General features: G+C 47.9%; 1 protein-coding gene across 6 annotated transcripts in view; it reads left to right on the top strand.

The window, feature by feature from the left end:
* Nucleotides 1-15,262, top strand: part of LOC121590370 (homeobox protein cut) — a 177,465-nt gene that overhangs the window by 69,526 nt on the left and 92,677 nt on the right. For all 6 annotated transcript variants that reach the window (XM_041909985.1, XM_041909983.1, XM_041909989.1 and 3 more), the window contains exon 3: nt 6,757-7,488. In XM_041909985.1, coding sequence (XP_041765919.1) covers nt 6,757-7,488 — 732 coding nt within the window. The remainder of the gene's footprint in view (nt 1-6,756; nt 7,489-15,262) is intronic.

The raw sequence follows: 15,262 nt of genomic DNA on the forward strand, positions 1-15,262 counted from the left end.
GTCGAGCGGAGAGGCAAAATACGGGTCGTTCGGCGCTTGGGTTTTAATAGTTTTCGGTTCGATATCGGTGACGACCGTTTGTGAGTGTGTGTGAGTAAGTGTTGGATTCAGATTGTTCCAAGTGGATCCCAGAAGCGGGAAGCGAATGAATGTTTGGGAGAGTTTTTTTTACGATCAATTAAACCGCAATATACGGGTAATATGTTTTTAGTCTCGTTTGATGAACGATGAAGTACGATTGTAGACGTTTCAAATGTGTGAACACTTCACAGCGATTGATTATTTATTTATTTGGATTATTTTTTAGAAAACTTGGAACTCGTTTTTACTCTTCAAAACCAAAAGTTGTATGTAAATATAACCGTTAAACATTAAATTATCTACACCGCTCATACTCGTCATCATCATTCCCTATAAAAAGAGGTAACGGAAGTGAACATCCTTTGCCAAAGGGGAATCTTTTCGTATTTCCGGTTTAATTGATGCTCATCAGAAGCCTTTTCTTATGCTCACCCTCTTTGTTGCGTCCTAATCTTCGCCGTAGCAAACGGGTTCCCCCTATAGACAAATCGGTACATTACACGAAAGCCATAAAAGTTATTGAACAACTGAATTATTTTGCGCATTATAGCTGCCAGAAATCCAACCAGCAGAAAAAACAAAACAAAAACAGCAAGGATTCCCATTAATGAAGTACTCAAAATCCTCAGTACCTCAACTGCCTGCCCACAAAGACCGCAGACGAAAGGGCGCAGTAACTCCCAAAAAAATAATACACCTTCCTCAGGTCCTTATCGAAGGGTTTGGCCTTTCCATCGCTCGCAATGACTCGGAAGCATCCAATAAATTGACGAAATTCCAACGATGTTGTACCGCCGTGTAAGCCATCCTTTCGCAAAGTCGTTCACATTTTTGCCTGTCCTGTGCATAGCAACAACAACAAAAAAACTGGGAACCTCTTCCCAGATTGGTCATTGAAGAGTTGAGTGCTACAGGAAACTCGCGGTACCAGCATTTGGCTTTCGAAATACTTTTACATCCCATCGAACGGCAGGAATGGCGGCCTTTTCGAGTGCGGTTTCCCTATTTCGGAACATTTTAATGAGTGATTCAACGGACTGTCTTTCCCCACCAAGCTGAAGGGTCTTGTTAGACAAGATCTTCATCAATCGCTGAACAAATCGCACATTTACGGCAGCAGCAGCTCAACAAAAAAAAGAAGATAATCTCTTCGCTTGGTCGGTAAACCCTCTCCCATCGCCCGGGAGACAACCCCGGGGGGAACCTCAGAAAAAAAGGAAGGATCGAATTCGAAAAAGGGTTAAAAATTTGATTAAAATTTCTCAAACCCACTTCGGGAAATGCTCATCCTTTCTTGTTTTTTGCCCAGTGCTCGATTCGTTGGCTTCCAATATTGGCTTTTTAGCTAATTAAGCGAGTGCGATTTTACACTTTTTTCTTCCCTCAATCTGTTCCCGAAAGGAAAAGTACAACCCGCTTTAGAATCTTTTGATCCGATCCATGCTGCCTGTGCCACCCGCTTCCCTTGCAGGGTGTTGATAACGATGGCCGGAAGCAAACATCGAAAGGTCTTTGAGATTGTTTTTGAGGCTCAGTTTTTTCGTTTGGCTCCATCATTTACACATTGAGCAGGGTTGAGCTGCATCTCGCAAAGAAAACCGAAATGTTCAAAAATTAATGCCCGATGTGGTGTGGCGTGGATGAAAAAATCGCTCAACCGAATTGAATTCAATAACGTCCCGGCTTAAATTTCACTACCATAAATCATACCGCACGCCAAACAGCAACTACAACTGCACAGCCGAACGCACAGAGAACAGTGCGGGAATTGGTAATTGAGCGTGCGTTGTCCTCACCTGGAGTGCGGAGATCGAGGCCAGGGAGTGCAGCGGGAACCCACAGAATGGGATGACGAATTTCGTCATTCCATCGCGTGATTGTCGAAGACATCGAGGGAAAAACGCACACACACACACACACACACACACACACACACACACACACACACACACACACACACACACACACACACACACACACACACACACACACACACACACACACACACACACACACACACACACAGAGAAGGAAGAGGATGCTGAGATATAGGAAGAGAAAAAAACGAGATCATCTTATTATTCAAATGAGCATACATTTATTGTGTTTGATTCATGCATTGTGCCCGAAATGGTCCGGAAAGAGCGACGAGCGGGCATATGCCAACAGCAACAGCAGCAACAAAAGCCACCGAAGGAAGTGGTGCAGGGACGAAGGGAGCGGAAGCGTAAGACCTTCGGGGATCGGGACCATCACAACAGGCACACGCATTAAAAGGCGGGAGGGCGGCAAAAGGAATGTCTGATCGTCGAGCGCTGGGGTATTGATGTTCGGGAACGGGGTACGCTCCAAGGGCTGGCGGTGGTAGACAGACGAAGCTTGAACAGACTGTGAGAAATATCTAAATCGAATCTGGTCGAAGTACAGACGGGTACAGAGCGCGGCAAAGGCAGCAAACACACACAAAAAAAGAAGCTCGATCCTTACCGAAATTGAATCGACATGACGTTTTTCCCTCCCAGATCAACGGGTGTGTGGTGAAGGAAGGCCGGTGAAGAAGCGCTACGGGCACATCGGCTCGGGCACGATGAATGGAAAGAGATGGTTCGGAATGAATGAAGAAAAAAAAGTGAAACGACATCTTATGCGATCATCATTCCCGCGATCTTGGCCACCAGACCGACACCGATCGGGAAATGGAAAAGGGTACAACACACGGGGAGGACACACCACGGGACGCTGTATGTGCCTGAGTGTGAATGAATGAAAAATAATATTTAAGAAATATAGAAGCAAAAAACCCACGTCGTCGACGGCGATATGGTAATGATGGGAAAATGATGCCAAACTGTAAGTGAAAACGAGTCACAAAAAATGGCATTCAAACCCAAAGTCTACCAACGAATGTGGCTGTGACGATGGTGGTGGTGGTGGTTGGGGTCTCATTCACATTGGAACGCATCTGTGCATAAATTAATATCGCCGGTCTAGCGATGCAGACCGAGTGACAGATTGAGGGCAGGACAAATAAATGAATGAACGTGCATTCGATTTGGTGCTCTTGAATGGTCGAGCTATGCCAATGCCAAGAGTTTGAGCCGTTGTGTTGAGTTTCGGGCCCACGGACTGTGTTTCACGCGCTAATTACGCCCGGCCCCAGACTTTGTTCCAAACTATTGTGACAGTTTCGATTATCGCGCTGGTGTTGGGAAGTCCATCTGCTTCGTGTCGTCTCGAGCTGTCAAATGTCATTCCAGCAACTACTCCAGCTGTGGCACACGTTGAGGAAACCTGGATGAAACGCCGTCTTACAAATGAAATACAACAATCTTCGCCTAGTCGTGCCCTTGCAACAGCCCAGCTGGAAGTGCATCCGTTGCGATCGATCCGGACCGACACACACACACACCCACTCGGGGTCGGGTCGCTGGTGAAATGCGCATGTGCTTCAGGGCCGTGGCGTCTCGGTAGTATCGCATCGCATTGGAATCGGTGGGCTGGTATCGGTGATCGAAATGCAAACGGGCGTAAGAGAGAAAGCCACTTGGCGCTTTCGAACGAGACAGCTCCAATTGCATATCCCAATTGCAACTGCAAAACTGCATCAACCCACACACACACACACACAAACGGACCATCGGCATCGGTGTTGGTGAAAGCGTTGTCAATACCAATCCGTTCGATCTGTTTGCGTGCTCAAGTGCAAATGGGATGGAACTACCCACGACCCGTGACGGTGGAATGGTGAAGAACGATAGGGGGAAAAAAAAGAAACCACCGCCAGACAGACACCGTTGAACCTTTAACCTTCACAATGCGTATGAAGGCGGGTACTGGGCGGGTTGGGCTTTAGTGCTGCGCTGCCGATGACAAAAACTGATACTTATCAGCAATTAATGCTGCCGATAGCCCCGCCACGCTCATGTCAAGTGCAGCGCGAATGGTCAACCGCAGACCAATTGCACTGCGGCGCGAGACAATGCAATATCCGCCCCTGCGGTGGGGTGGAGGGGGGGGGGGCCGACCGGAAAGCTGGTCAACCAATTGGTCAGCTCATCGATGCGTTTTATGTGCGATTTTCCGGCCCAACATAAAACGCCCACCGACCATTTGCATGCGCGTACGCATGGACGGTGCGAAAATGGTGGGGGTTGTGAAAATTGAATGGAAAGCTACTACCATTCGTCGTTATCGTTTTTTTTTATCGTCCCCGGTGTCCATGATCTCATCCTGTACGGCGAGCATCTGTTTTCAGTGTTCAGCCTTTGTTTACAGCAATTTTCAATAAAACCAACCGAGCCATTGCTTAAATTGGTACAACTGGTACAATATCTGGTGCGAGAGTACGAAGGGATTTGGTTTAAATCTTCCATTAACGCGTATCTGGCGTTTGGGTTGGAAAGATTGAACGGCAAATTGAATTCATTCAATTGTTCGCTGTTTGCCAACTTCACTCGCTAATATCGATGCATCATATTAGGGCGATCAGGTGAAGCAAAGCTGAACCAACTCATCTCGATATCACCACGATGCACGATAGCGCAATGCAGTTCGGTTCCGCGCCACACGGTTTGGGTATTTGTTTTGCCCGGCATGCTGACCCTTTCCCGCAATGGCACTGCTGGCTATAATTACTGCATTAATTATCCAAATAATTATCGCACGCCTTTCGACGGTTCTCCGGAGGGTTTTCGTGCGGAAAAGTCGTTTTTCAATCAAACTGCGGCTACCGTTGGGTGGTGGTGGTGGTGTTTTTAAAATGAATCGCTAGCCAAAACAAACGCCCCATTACGCGCACAAGAATTCCACAGTCGTTCTCGGCTTCCCCAACGTGTATGGACCGAGCGAAACCGAGCGCAGTTGCCAAACAGATGGCTCCATGCGTCGCGATTTTTACATTCCCATGTACCGCACCGGAAGCGCAATGCTTTGCACGCGTTTCCTAGTTCCGTTTCCCTAGCTGAATGGTGGCGGTGGTGATGTTGGTGCATGGAGGTTTACCAAAACATGCTTCCAAAACCACTCAGCTCGGTGTATCCAAAACAGCGCAGTGGATAAATATGGATAATCGATAGCTCGGCGTGAGCCCGGAGGAAGTTGGTTCGAAACTGTAACTGATCTATTTTTAAGCATCGCGGCCCATCTCCTCTTAAGAGAGTAAAATGCGATCCAGAACGCGCGTTCGCTTGTTTAGATGCCCCATTCCGAGTGTGATCTTGTCACAAAACAACCACTCACGATCGCGATTGATCCTCGCTCAAAGTCACGTGTCACTGTCAGTCTCGTTGGGCGCGCGCGCGTGAAACGGAAACATTGCGTACGCGCCATCGATCATGCGCCCCGCTTCACGCGTAGAGATCAAAAATTTTGCTCACACCAGCATCAAGCACGGCGGCGACTGGATTAAAATATTAATTGCAACATTAATTAAGCACGGTGCACGGCTGCGCGGGCCTGTCCGTTCGAGAGGGAGGTGCCGCTCCATAACGCACTTCTTAGAAAGCGGTGTGCACATGTTTATCTTGCTAATTGGATCAATTTTCACGCGTTCAATATTCCTCGAAACCGTTCGACGACCTTCCCGACGACGATGCTGGCCTGGGCGACGCTGGCACCGGGCGTAGCAAACACTTGTCCCGGGCATGTTGCTGGGTCGGTGTGAAGATTGAGAAATTTATGTTGCCCTTCGGCGTCTCCATGCTCATCAGCTCCACTCTTGGCCGATCGGGCGATGTTTATTTACCTTGTCGAGAGCCGAAGAAATGGGCGCCTTCCTTCGCACACAAACTATCATCAGCTAGAGGAGTCACGGCCCCCAGGAGTGTGAGTAGTGAAATTTTTGAACCGGCTTGTAACAACATTTCCTCAACTAGGGCTGTATCGGAGCGGCTTTCAGTCGGATGCTTTGAGAATTCGATATTTATAGTCTATTAGCTTCGATTTCCGTCGTTCAGGCGAGTGTTGGTGAAGTTTGCTTTGAAGTTTTGAACATGAATCATTGCTGCATTAGAGCGATTGGGGTGCGCAAAAAAACAAGACCCTTAACAGGTGCATTAGATGTAATGAGTTGTCGTTTTCGCTGGTCGGGGCTTTTCCTTAGGCAATTCGACTGCTTGGATATGTGTGACTCTTTCGTGTGTGTTTTTGGAAGTGGCCTTGATCGGTGTAAAAAAGGCACATCTTACAACAACACAACAGGAGAGAAAAAAACACAATACAACATCCCACGTGTTTACGCAAAAGGAAGCATGACGAACACGGCGCGAGTGCGTGAAGGTGCTGACTGGCCGAGTGCAGACAATCGTAAAAATTCAATTTAACACAAATTGACGGACCACCGTACCGGGTACACCAACGGCCGGCCACGTTTAATGGCTGCGTACGTACGTGTGTTCGGTCGTTCGGGGTAACGTGTTTTATTCGATGCGATTAATTTAAATCTTTTCAAGAACATTCGAAGGACACGAACGCCCCGCCGGCGGGGTTGCGGGGCAAGGGATGTATGGTCGGGAATCGAGATAACTGCTAACGATCGTTGGTGCGATGTTGAAATGATTTTAATTCTTTTCGCGGCGAAAAGCCACCCGAACGGCAACAAACAAACAAAAAAAAACAAAAACCCATGTACTAATGAACCGGTTTGTTTTATTTTCTCCCCACTCGATTCCATTACAGCGTGCCACGTTGGCGGAAAAGGAGGTAAACTCGCTCAAGGAGAAACTGTCGACCACGGACCGCGGAGTCAGCAACAACAACAACAACAACAACAACAATAACGACGGTAACGATATGGACGTCACGGCACCGCCACTACCGCCATCGCTTGCCACCTCGGCGACACTGCCACCGTCCCTGCCACTGGGCACGTCGCCGCCACCACCGACGGTCTCCTCGCCGATGATCGTCGAACAGAACGGTATCACACCGCCATCACCCTCGACCACACCGGTCTCCGACAGTGGCAGCATCCATCGTCCGGAGGGAGCGCTCAGTCCGAGCGAAAAGCCCCACGCCCCGGGAGCTCGATCACCGATGGCACGCGCCCGCACACCGGATCTCGATCGCAAGGTGCAGCAGGAGCTGGCCGCTCTGGCGCACTCCATCAACAACAACAACTGCATCGCCAGCAGTAACAACAATCACGGCAGCACTCGATCGCCAACCCAATCGCCACCGACCACGGTTGGGGACAGGATGGATTACGACAGTGTGACGGGTGTGTCGAAGGGCAAGACGAAGGAAGAGTCGACCGTCAGCGAGTGCCACAAAGCGAGCAGCAGCGAAAAGCTGAACCACTCTGCGGAAACGAACTGCAGCGGAGGCGAAACGGACTCACCGGCCAAGGAGCCGGCGCTGGACAGCAGAACAAGATCCCTGACGGAGGAGCTATCGGCTAAGGATCGTGAGGTAAGTGTCGAGAGTGCAGAGATGATTTTAAATCGAAAGAAAAAATAACATTGCTCGAAACAATAGCGTTTGCATAGCAATCATCGTATAATTTCTTGATGAGTTAACCTCCTCCCTCGGCGAAGAAGAAAGGACATTTTGCAGTAGTTCATGTTCTAGGAAGCGTTACCCTAGAAGATAAAAGACTAAAAACCCAAAACGTAGGATACAAACAGACACAGGGGAGGGGGGGTTTCAGCTTCAAAGCTGCAGGATGTAAAACCCTCCGGTGATAGGGATTCAAGAAATAATTCTTGATTTTATCGAGCCGCCAGCGGATGGATTTCGCTGCTAAAAAGATAGCTCACACACACACAGAGGAAAAAAATGCCTTTGATTAATTTCACCACATTTTTTAATTAAATCTTCGGTTGGAAAGCATTTTTCCCCTTTTTTTGGGTGCTTTATTTTTCGGTATTCATTGCAACCTTGCTGGCATCTTTTATGCCCATTGTGATAAAAAGAAAAGCAGCATAGATGAGCAGAAAGGAGAGAGGAAGAGCGAACAAAACAGAAAAAAGCGAACTTGGAAAGAACCCTCACCATCCGCGGGTGGTCAGCCGAGTCCTGGGACCCAAACCAGCTGCATCCCGCTGGTGTGGGCTGTGGCATAGCAGGGCGACGGTAACGGCTACCACCACGCGTGGGGAGGAAGAAAAACAAGCTTTTGATTTATATTTGCTGAAAAATAATGAAAAACTTTTTTATCCGTTCGAATCACGGCGAAACAAGAGCAGGTTCGGTAGTGGGGCGGGTGACCATATTGAGGGATGGAAAACAATTCAAAGGATCCTGGAATCGTGGGGCTAAAGTGTAAAGCGAACCAGCAGATGAAGAAGAAAAAAGCATTAACAACATGAAATGTAACAAATGAACGGAAGAAAAGAGTTTTCTTACCCTCGAACCGAGGGGGGGAGACGCGTTCGCCTTTCGCCTGTACTGCCACTGACCACACAAGAAACAAAGATCAATAGGGAACGTTGTATGGGGTGGGGTGAGTACACCAGCTGAGTGGGGTTAGTACAACAGTACAACATAGTTATTAAAGAGTAAAAGTTTGCCAAAAACATCCTCATTTTTCGTGCCCGGGTTCCATTCTTTGGAAAATATTAATAAAAAACAAAACACACAAAAACGAATGAAAAGCAACAGTACAGGAGCGGCAAAAAAAAACCGCAACCCGCCAAAGAAACAAAAATGCTACAAAAAAGGACCCCCTGTACGCGGGGGAAAAAAGTCCTCCAATCCAAAATGTTTCAAATAACAATACAATCGGTTTTTTATTACATAATTTATACACAATTCATTGAATTTCGCTTTTGTGGCCACGGATGTTTTGGGGGGAGGGTGAGGTTGGATTGAGGAACCGAGCGAACGCGAGAAGAGTTCTTTTTTTGTGTGCGTTCCCTTTCCCCCGACACGGATCCGTTTACGAGTTTTCAAAGGAAAAATACAGTGCAGGCAACTTTTCCCTTGCAAGGGGTTTGATTTTTTTCGGTATCCCGGTAAAACACCATTGCTTGATTGACGCTCCAGGTTTGGGCAAAGTGAGGAGATCGTCTTCCGCGTTCCAATGGGCGATGGAGATGGGTTTTTGAAGCGAAGGAAGTACCAAAAAAACACCATAAAAAAGTACGCAACGCACCCTTCAATGAATGTCGCTTGTGCGTGTCATAACAGCTTACTTCCTTCGTGCTGCTGGCTGCTGGTGGAACGTGTACGTCATGTACGCCACCAGAGAACGCCCAAAACCAAACATTCTCCTTCCCAAACCCCAAACGCCCCTGTTTGTGTGTGCGCCCAAATAATCTCTTCATTGTGGCAAATCGAATCTTGTGAATCGAATGTTTTCATGTCATTCTACCGCACCGGGAGTGAGTCTCTTTTTTTGTTCGAAAAGGGACGGCCAATTTCCTTTTTTTTGCTTTTCGCTGCCCTTCCCAACCAAGGCAAGAGTGTGATAAGAAGATGTTGTACGGCCCGAGCGAAGGAGAAATACAACACGGACGCACGCACCCACCACCACCACCACCACCAAGAAAAACGAGTCGATAAAAATCGCTTGTTGATTCTCGTTTTCCAATCACGGGGCCCACCCTAGTCAAGGGGGAAACTTTTCTCTCGCCACAACAAGCGAGTGCGGCAAACCTTCTTTTCACACGACCCCCGGCCTAATGAAGACGATGTGCTGCGGAAGTGGAAGGAGAAGGTCTTGGTGGCCACTTGAGGAATTAGTAAGATACACTCGTAAATCCACTTATCGACCAAACCCAAGACTTTGTGCCTCCCTCGGCAGGCAACGGCGGGTGCAAAAGGCCATCCTTAAAAGGTGATGGAAGTTTGACCGGCAAAGTTCGCCTTTGACCGGCCACACTAGACAATCATTTCCTTCAAAGGCAAAGGACGGGCGCAAGAAGAAGGACGGCCGAACGTTTGTTTGTTTACTTACGATGAACGGTTGCTTGCCTTTCGTGTTGGGATTCCTTTTTGTGGGCCAGTTTTTTTTTTTGCTGCTTTTGTTGCTCCCATGAAGCAAGAGATGCCGGGCATCTTTTGGTGTCGAAGATTTCGAGGGGGTGATTTATCGCCTTATTTTCCACCCGAAGGATCAAAGGCGCCACACAAACAGGCGGACGAATATTGAAAACATTTTCTTCCGACAGCATCTTCTGCTTCTGTTGTTGGGTCGGTTGTCCTTGCCTCTGGAGGCAAACAGTCTGACCACAGACGACACGCGGCCAAACCATTTGCATTCCTTACGATTTGACCTGTTTGCGGCCACTTTTCTGCTCAATTTTTTACCAATCATACGCGTCTTCTTTTTTTTTGTGCTCCTATATTTCCATCACGGAAAGGACGAGAGAAACAAAAAGGTCGCTGTATCAATAAAGAATAGCGAAAGTGAGCGGAAGGACTTTTCTCCTTTTTGCGGGGCGCATCGGATCCTGTGACGAGTTTTCCAGTTGATTTGTTGACGATGGAAACGATTTTCACGCCCCGAAAGTCCGCAGCCCGTGGCCCTTACGGGCAGGTCGGGGAAAATCCTTTGGCTTCCTTTCCTTTTACGGCTGAAGGAAAATAAACAATATCCAATTTCCTGAGCTGTTTTTTTTCTCTTCTCTCTCTCTCTTTTCCCACCCACTGGAATATGGAACGTTTGAGAATGTTGTTTTTTGTCTCCTTTTTCTTCTTCTCGGTCGGTGTGCTGCTGCTGCTAGAGTATCAGTTTCCCACGGGTTTTCCTCGGTCTGGCACGTTCGTAAAACGGCGATGGTTTGTCAATAAGTTATTATCTTGTTTACGGACTTGTTTGGCCTTGCTGGTTTCGGGGTGATGGATTTGGGGAGTAAAAATGATTCTTTCGGCATGGAGAGGAAACAAGAGAGCGAAAAAAAGTGCGCCTTCCCGCCCCAGGAACGGGAAGGAAACACGTGGTAATAACTTCATAAGCTGTTTGTTTTCCCATCGTCCCAAAAAGTCGGAGCTTCGACGCGTCTCCCGGCAAAAGTTTCCGTCGAAACCGAACTGATATTGGATTTGGGTAGAGCGCCCTCCCTCTTCGAACCAGCTCGCAAACATTCGTGGTCGAGGTAAGGTGTAAAATTCGAAATTGATCTATAAAGCGCCCTAAAAACAGCCCTGCCACATGCCAAACAAGATTCGGCGTTTTGAAGCGAAATCCTCGCAGCAAGGAAAATCGCCCCGTGATGGAACAATCAAGCCACAAGCCTTTGCGTTGGATCGGATGCCGAGAGACGTGAGCTTGGGGAAGGGGTTGTGTTAAAATGTTGTTCGATCCCTTTTTTTCGCCGGGAAAAGCACATAAAAACCCATGGAAATATTTAAAGAATTTGATACCCTTGGTTGGACGAGTTCTGCTGGTTCCGGATCCGTTCTTTCGCTCCCGAAAGAAAGGTGATTTTGTGGTTGTGGTAAAGTTTAACAACCACCCAGCCCCAGCCCGAACGAGCATAACGAGCCTTCGGGCGGAACTGGTGCGGTTTATGGGTGGATTATAATGAGCCGCATGGGTCGATTGATTTGCCAGGAATTCGACACACGATATCGGGTCGTTAAACTCCCACCGCCCGAGCTGGAGGTAATAATCGTTTATTTACGACATTTATTGAATCCAGTTTGCAGCACAGACTGGGCGCCTCCATGCCACCATGAGAGCGCGGTTGAAGGAAAAAAAAACCCTGCAACGTATGCTTGTTGTTTCATTAAATTCCCGCCAGCGTTGAAGCAGTAAAACACACACACTCTTATTTTCACTTGGTGCAGTCCAACCACCAAGAAAAACACCATTAGAGCGGCGTTTGGAGTTTCTGCAAACAAGAACGTACAAGAACTTCTCGCAAGGAAAAGCGCCAGTTCGTGTGAGAAATGGAGCGGGCCTATTAGCATGTAAATTTCCCTTCTTAACGTATGGATTTTGCACGTATTGCTACACCGTGCACTTTTGCTCGATTTGTGTCTTGGAAGTTTCTCCAATTTTCTCTACTTGAAGATGCGTTTTAGATACAACTTAAAGAGCTCCTTCTTATCCATTCCTTACGTTTGTGGTGTTTAAACATTCAATACAAAGCAAATTCAATCCGCTCCCTAGACAAACACGTCTCGTCCTCCCGGTCGACCTTTGCATCGATTATTTCGCTGCTTTGCTGCTGTCTGTCGGAACGATGGCTGCAGTTCTGCTTTTTTCCCTTCGCAAGCAGAACAAACGAAGCAACACCAGTCAACAATCCAAAGACATGTGCTGCACACGGCGCTGCTGTGGCTATGTGTGCGTTTGTGTGTTGTGTGTTGCTGCGAATGGCTGAGCCTTAAAAACCGGTTGGCAGAGAAAATACGCTCATGAGACAGTGGCATCGGTTCTTTGTGTTCATTTTGTTGTCTTTACCAAACCGTCAGCCCCGGCCTGGCCTGGCCTCACCGTGCTCCGTTGGAAAAGCGCCCGCAAAACGATGAACGATCTTCTGCATCTCTTCACTGCGCAATGAAAGTGAGAAATGAGCTACACGATACCATCACCGTCATCGTGCACCGCATCGTGTGTATCGTTTTGCCCGGGTTTTTCTTTCCCTCGCTTGGGATGTCGTTGCAGTTGGAAATCTACATCCTCTACCCCCCCGGTCTGGTATCGGAAGCGAAAACCAGAAGGTTGTGAATGTGTGTATGGCTGTGTGTGGGTTTGAGAATTGGCAATATGCTCATTTTGTTCAACAACATCACCACCAGGCAGCAGTGCGTCGCGGGGAATGGGGCAGCCAGCAGGTTGTCGTCGTGGTTTGGCTGCATGAATTATTCAGTAATGACAAAACAATATGTAAACTATAAATATCACTAAGCCAGCCAATTCATTTTCACTTTCGGGATGGTATGAAAAATGGGAGGAAAAATCGACATGCGGTTTGGTGAGCGATTGTTAACAAGTTTATTAATTAGCGGACCTAAACTTGATGCAATAATGATTGAAAACAAGTAAAATTACTAACAATCTCGAGGAAAAGTGCTCTTATACAACCAAGCGGGCTGGGGAAAACCTACACCATTGAAGAGCATCCAAACACACCAGCGCAAGAAATGCTTTCGATATCGGTGGGCGTACGACTGGCGCGGAATTTTACTTTACACGCTGGAATACGACCACCCAGACCCACTCGTCGAAGTAAGTTTTCTTTCGCCTCCACAAGACGCCACCGTCGCGACAAGCACAAGCGCTTCGGTGCACTTTGGAATAAATGCAAAAAGCAGCAACACTCATCGTGATCGTTGTCGGCGCAGTTGCACAGCACTAAAACTCGCTCGCCACCCAACGGGCGACCCGATTCGGGGACGGAGAGCACGGGCTGGGCATGTGGGCTCGGGCTCGGGATAAAATAGTCCAAATTTCGTAAGTGTCAAAACAAAACATACTTTCGGTATATTTATAGCATTGGTGCTGGCGGTGTTTCCCATCGCCCGCCCGATACGCCTCCATAAAGAGCGAAGGTTCGTTCGAATCGTTCGAGCAATCGAGCGCCACCCAACCCCACCCCCGAGTGGGTGAGTGGAGTGTGGAGTATCATACGCTTTCCACCGTGCGGCATGCGGCACCGAACCCGAAAAAGCGGTACAAGTTAACCATATAATCAAACAATCCGCCCACCAGCCAGTTCCTTCATCAACACGCCGCGAAGCAATGTCACATTTGCACCCTCCCTCAGGCCCTCCCTTCCACACGAGCCGTGTGTCGCATTCATTACCCCACCGCGGCACACACACACAGGCACACAGGCGTGATCGTTTCGTTCGAGGTTTTGCGATTGTTTTCGATTTGTTTCCCCATTTGCCGAGCGCTGCTGGAAAAACGGGCAAATCTGCAGTCCGCAGCTGCGTTCTCGCTAATGGATGACTCGATGAAAGTTTCCCTTCGCCTCCTTCCCGCAGCACGATGCCTTTCACCCATCGAACGACACGGCATTAGTATTTGATCGAATTAAAAACTCAATCGTTTCGCTTTGTCCTGTGCGACGTTCCTACCAAACTAGCGTTCACGAGGCGCCCTGCTGGGGATGAGGGTCGGTAGAAAATGTTTTTATTGATAAAATATCGTTTGTAACTCTGTGCTCCTGTGGGCCTGGTGGCCGTTATCGAGCGGGGGACAAAACAGCGAACGAACGCCACGTCAAAACGTTCCGACCCCGAAACGAAACAAATTATAAAACCGAATCGAATCGAAACTCCTTGTTCACGCGCTCATTTGCTCCCCTTCCCGTCCGTCCTTGGCGGTTCGTGCCACCAGCACCGCCTTCGCTTATCGCACCGCTTTCGTCAACCGCTCGCTGGGTGGGAGAAATGAAAGGTAATAAAAATAAAAAGTTCTTATCAGAGGAAAGTTGAAATTTATATGCAAATGTTTTTCCCTCGTTGTGTGTGTGTTTCCCGCGCGGTTTGTTAATCCATTCGGGGGCCGGAAAAAAACGGTCGAAACGGTGGAAAAGGGGTGCCAATGGTGCGGGTGGGGTTACCGTTCCCTTCACTACAAATTACCGAAGAATTGGATCAAACGGTTTAAACTTCCTCTCCGGCTCGTCTTTGAAGTTTTGACTTCGATTAAATGCCACCGAAACATTGGCGCATATCACGCTGTGTGTGTGTGTGTCGGTGTGTGACTGCGTGTGTCCTGGTTTGGCTTTTGTTTGGCTTTTGTCAGAATGCGTTCTTGGAGTTCTTTTGTGTGGGGACTGTTTCCCCTTGCACCATTCGGCATGCGATGGGAAAGGAAAATCGTTTGTGATTTGTTCCGCAAAAGCGAAGGGGAGTGAAAAACAAAACTTTCCTTTCACGTCACCAATGCGCCAGATACAATCACGTGAGTGATTAACAAATAATACAAGCCTTAAAGGTACGAAAATTCTTGACTCCCGGGCTCCCCCCGCTCCCCCCTCCACCAACAGTGCCGATCAACCGAACCCATATCGTGGGTGAATTGACGAGGTGGAATAAATTATCAAGCCGTGCTTCGGAGTGAGTAAAAGCCAGTGTGGTGATATGGAATCTTCTAACTACCCAAAAGAATAATGTGGCTTGAATTTGTGTAGTTACTTGGAGTTTATTTCTTCTATGTTAACTCGGGCAGCGTTTCCTCTTAGATCGGACTTTTGTTAATCATCCTAAACCTCAACTTATCCTTAATTTATACTCACTCGTTCGCGCCAAAATTCCTTAATCCTATTCCTCATTGGCTAAT

Source organism: Anopheles merus, chromosome 2R (genome assembly GCF_017562075.2).
Source record: "Anopheles merus strain MAF chromosome 2R, AmerM5.1, whole genome shotgun sequence".
NCBI classification, from domain to species: domain Eukaryota; kingdom Metazoa; phylum Arthropoda; class Insecta; order Diptera; family Culicidae; genus Anopheles; species Anopheles merus.